Source organism: Contarinia nasturtii, unplaced genomic scaffold (assembly GCF_009176525.2).
Source record: "Contarinia nasturtii isolate CC-2019 unplaced genomic scaffold, AAFC_CNas_1.1 Cnas_scaffold_2921, whole genome shotgun sequence".
Classification (NCBI taxonomy): domain Eukaryota; kingdom Metazoa; phylum Arthropoda; class Insecta; order Diptera; family Cecidomyiidae; genus Contarinia; species Contarinia nasturtii.
In genome coordinates this window covers 1-2401 of record NW_022200238.1, presented here as the reverse complement: position 1 = coordinate 2401, position 2401 = coordinate 1, and the positions used below count along the sequence as shown (strand labels likewise).

The 2401-nt window shown below is 36.2% G+C and overlaps 1 protein-coding gene across 1 annotated transcript; it reads left to right on the top strand.

The window, feature by feature from the left end:
* The first annotated feature begins 1224 nt into the window (after window positions 1–1224).
* Window positions 1225–2395, top strand: LOC116349520 (monocarboxylate transporter 14-like). The gene is made up of 3 exons (XM_031781001.1): window positions 1225–1424; window positions 2026–2065; window positions 2129–2395. Exons 1-3 carry the CDS (start codon window positions 1292–1294, stop codon window positions 2253–2255), a joined length of 300 nt encoding a protein of 99 aa, XP_031636861.1. The 5' UTR covers window positions 1225–1291; the 3' UTR covers window positions 2256–2395.
* The last annotated feature ends 6 nt before the right edge of the window (window positions 2396–2401 follow it).

Here is a 2401-nt window from a genome sequence, read left to right as displayed (position 1 = left end):
AAAATTGCGTCACAAATTTTCACTAATTAATCACTAAAATTGTGTGAAGTTTGAGCCCAATCGGGTACTTTGACCCCCTGGGTAGTGTGCGCCCTTTCCAACGAATATGCATACGAGTATGTCCTGGTTATGTCAAGTCTAGGTCCCACAGCGACCGTATGAAATAATGGCCATTTTTGCATGACCTTTTGCATAGTTTGCCATTTATACTAACATTTTTGTAGATTTCTTTTAATTTCTTTTGTGACTATGCGGTTAGCACCTCTCCCAACGATAGTCCACCTTCTGGCCTGGTGGGAGGGGACATAAGATTCGGTATTTTATCGATCTAATGCGAGGAGACTATCAAACTTGTAGTTATTTGTGGTTAACATTTCATATTTCATACATCTAGACATTTTTGTGAAAATCGAATTTTGGTACATTTGGCCGAATTTTTGGTGGGATAGCCATTAAAAACTGTCGATATTTTGTTCATTTTTGTTTGGCCAGTCACAGAGCATATTTACAGAGTCATTGGAACACATTTTGGCCCATAAAATTCTTTAAATTTTAAAACTCCCATTTTTGGCCATATTTGCAATAAAAAAGGCCATATCTTGAAGACAAGAATTTTTAGGGGTATAAGCTATGCGGCATTTTAAAGCTACTTGGGCCTTAAAATCGGTGAAATTTTCAAGTGACCAAAAAAGACTAGTTTTCGAGCTAATGACCATTATGTGTCCGGCCAAAAAGTAACCTTTTGGTTTTTGGCCAATTTGGCCACTCCAACTTGAAATTTTTGGGCCACAAATGGCACCATTCGATAGCTTACTTCAAGACCTTTCCAACGAGGTGCATATATCCGGGGTGTGTCAAGTGTATGTGCCTCGGTGTCTGTAGGGACAAAAGTCAAAAAGTGACTTTTGGAGGCCGGCCACGGTCAACATGGCGGCCAAATCGAAAAGTGCCGGAACAAAAAAGTCTTAGTTTTTTTTGTACTTTAATCACAGAAAGTTTCGAAAAGATCAGAAACAACTACGCAAAATTGGCCACAGACAGACAGACATTTTGATTTTTCATAGGAATTCATATGAAATTTTTAATGTGGTTTCGTCACTCGCGCGAACTGCCGTCCGCTGTGATTTGTATATTGGTATTGCGTCACTTGGGGATTGCCATACCCCGTGATTATATCATTCTCATTACTTGATATTTTTTCTATTCTTTTGTTTTATTCTGTTATTTTTGTATTAGGTTGGCCCTTTCAGGTTTTAGCCTTGCTGTTTTGCCGTTCGCTCGTACTTATTCGATGGTCAGCTTTTGGTGTGGATTATTTGGATTGGCATCTGGCACTTATGTTGGAATTACCGCCGTTATTATGGCAGACATGTTGGGAACTGAACGCTTAACTTCGACTTATGGAATCAGTCTTTTTGTTAATGGTAAGAATCAAATTATATTTATTTGAATAATTTTGAATAAACCACCAAGGCGAAGGAACGCTGTTCGGTGCAGTTATTATTATGATTATCATTAAAAATGGACATAACCAAATATTTACCGAAAATAGTAATACCGAATAAATTTTGAGAAAAAAAGTTGAAACGAAATTTATAAAAAAAGTCATTCAAAACATTTGCTTTCTTAGCATGCAAATGCTGTGTGTACGAGAGCAACAGCATTCTTTGCTGTTCATGGATTTATTTTGTTCAAACGAACACCTCGATAGCCATAACCACAGCTAAGTTACTGAGCATCTGCGTTAGAATGATACACATAGAAGATAGAAGTGCTGTACACACATCGTTTGTAAGTCATCTCTGCAAAATTCCGCACAGTCCCGCCATGGTCAATATTACTGCGTAAATGAATCATATATGAGTAGTTCTACAAGCAAAGTTGTTTGCTTAGCGATTTTCAATTTATTTGTGGTCATTGCATTACTTTTGAATATAATTTTTTTTTTTGTAAAAGAGAAATTCCATTGACATGCCCTAAATTTTATTTCCATTTATAAAAATCGTATATAATTGGTTATTCTAGGTATATTGCAATTAATAGGACCACCAATTTGTGGATTATGGTACGAAATGTAATGGTTTTTTTGTATGTATTTTTTTGATTTTTTGTTCTTTTCTCTTCTTAGGTACGAAAGCATACCAGCGTTATTTTCTATACTCGGTCTAGTTTTACTTGCAGGAGCAAGTTTGTGGGGTTTTATGCCATTCATCCAAAGAAATCGCAACCGTAAAACCGCAGGCATACTTACTTAAAAATTACTATTTCATTACTCTACAATTCCTGATCCATTCCTTTGATTCTTTTTCCATTATCATCACTCACATTAATTCTATAATATGTGCAAGGTAATTTTCAAATGACGATGCCGATGCGATGATGATGATGATGATGATGGAAA

Coding starts and splice junctions, on each gene's coding strand:
- LOC116349520 (XM_031781001.1), top strand. CDS start 1,292: ATGGTCAGCTTTTGGTGTGGATTATTTGGATTGGCATCTGGCACTTAT. Junction 1,425..2,025: donor AATCAGTCTTTTTGTTAATG/GTAAGAATCAAA, acceptor TGGTTATTCTAG/GTATATTGCAATTAATAGGA. Junction 2,066..2,128: donor CCACCAATTTGTGGATTATG/GTACGAAATGTA, acceptor TTCTCTTCTTAG/GTACGAAAGCATACCAGCGT.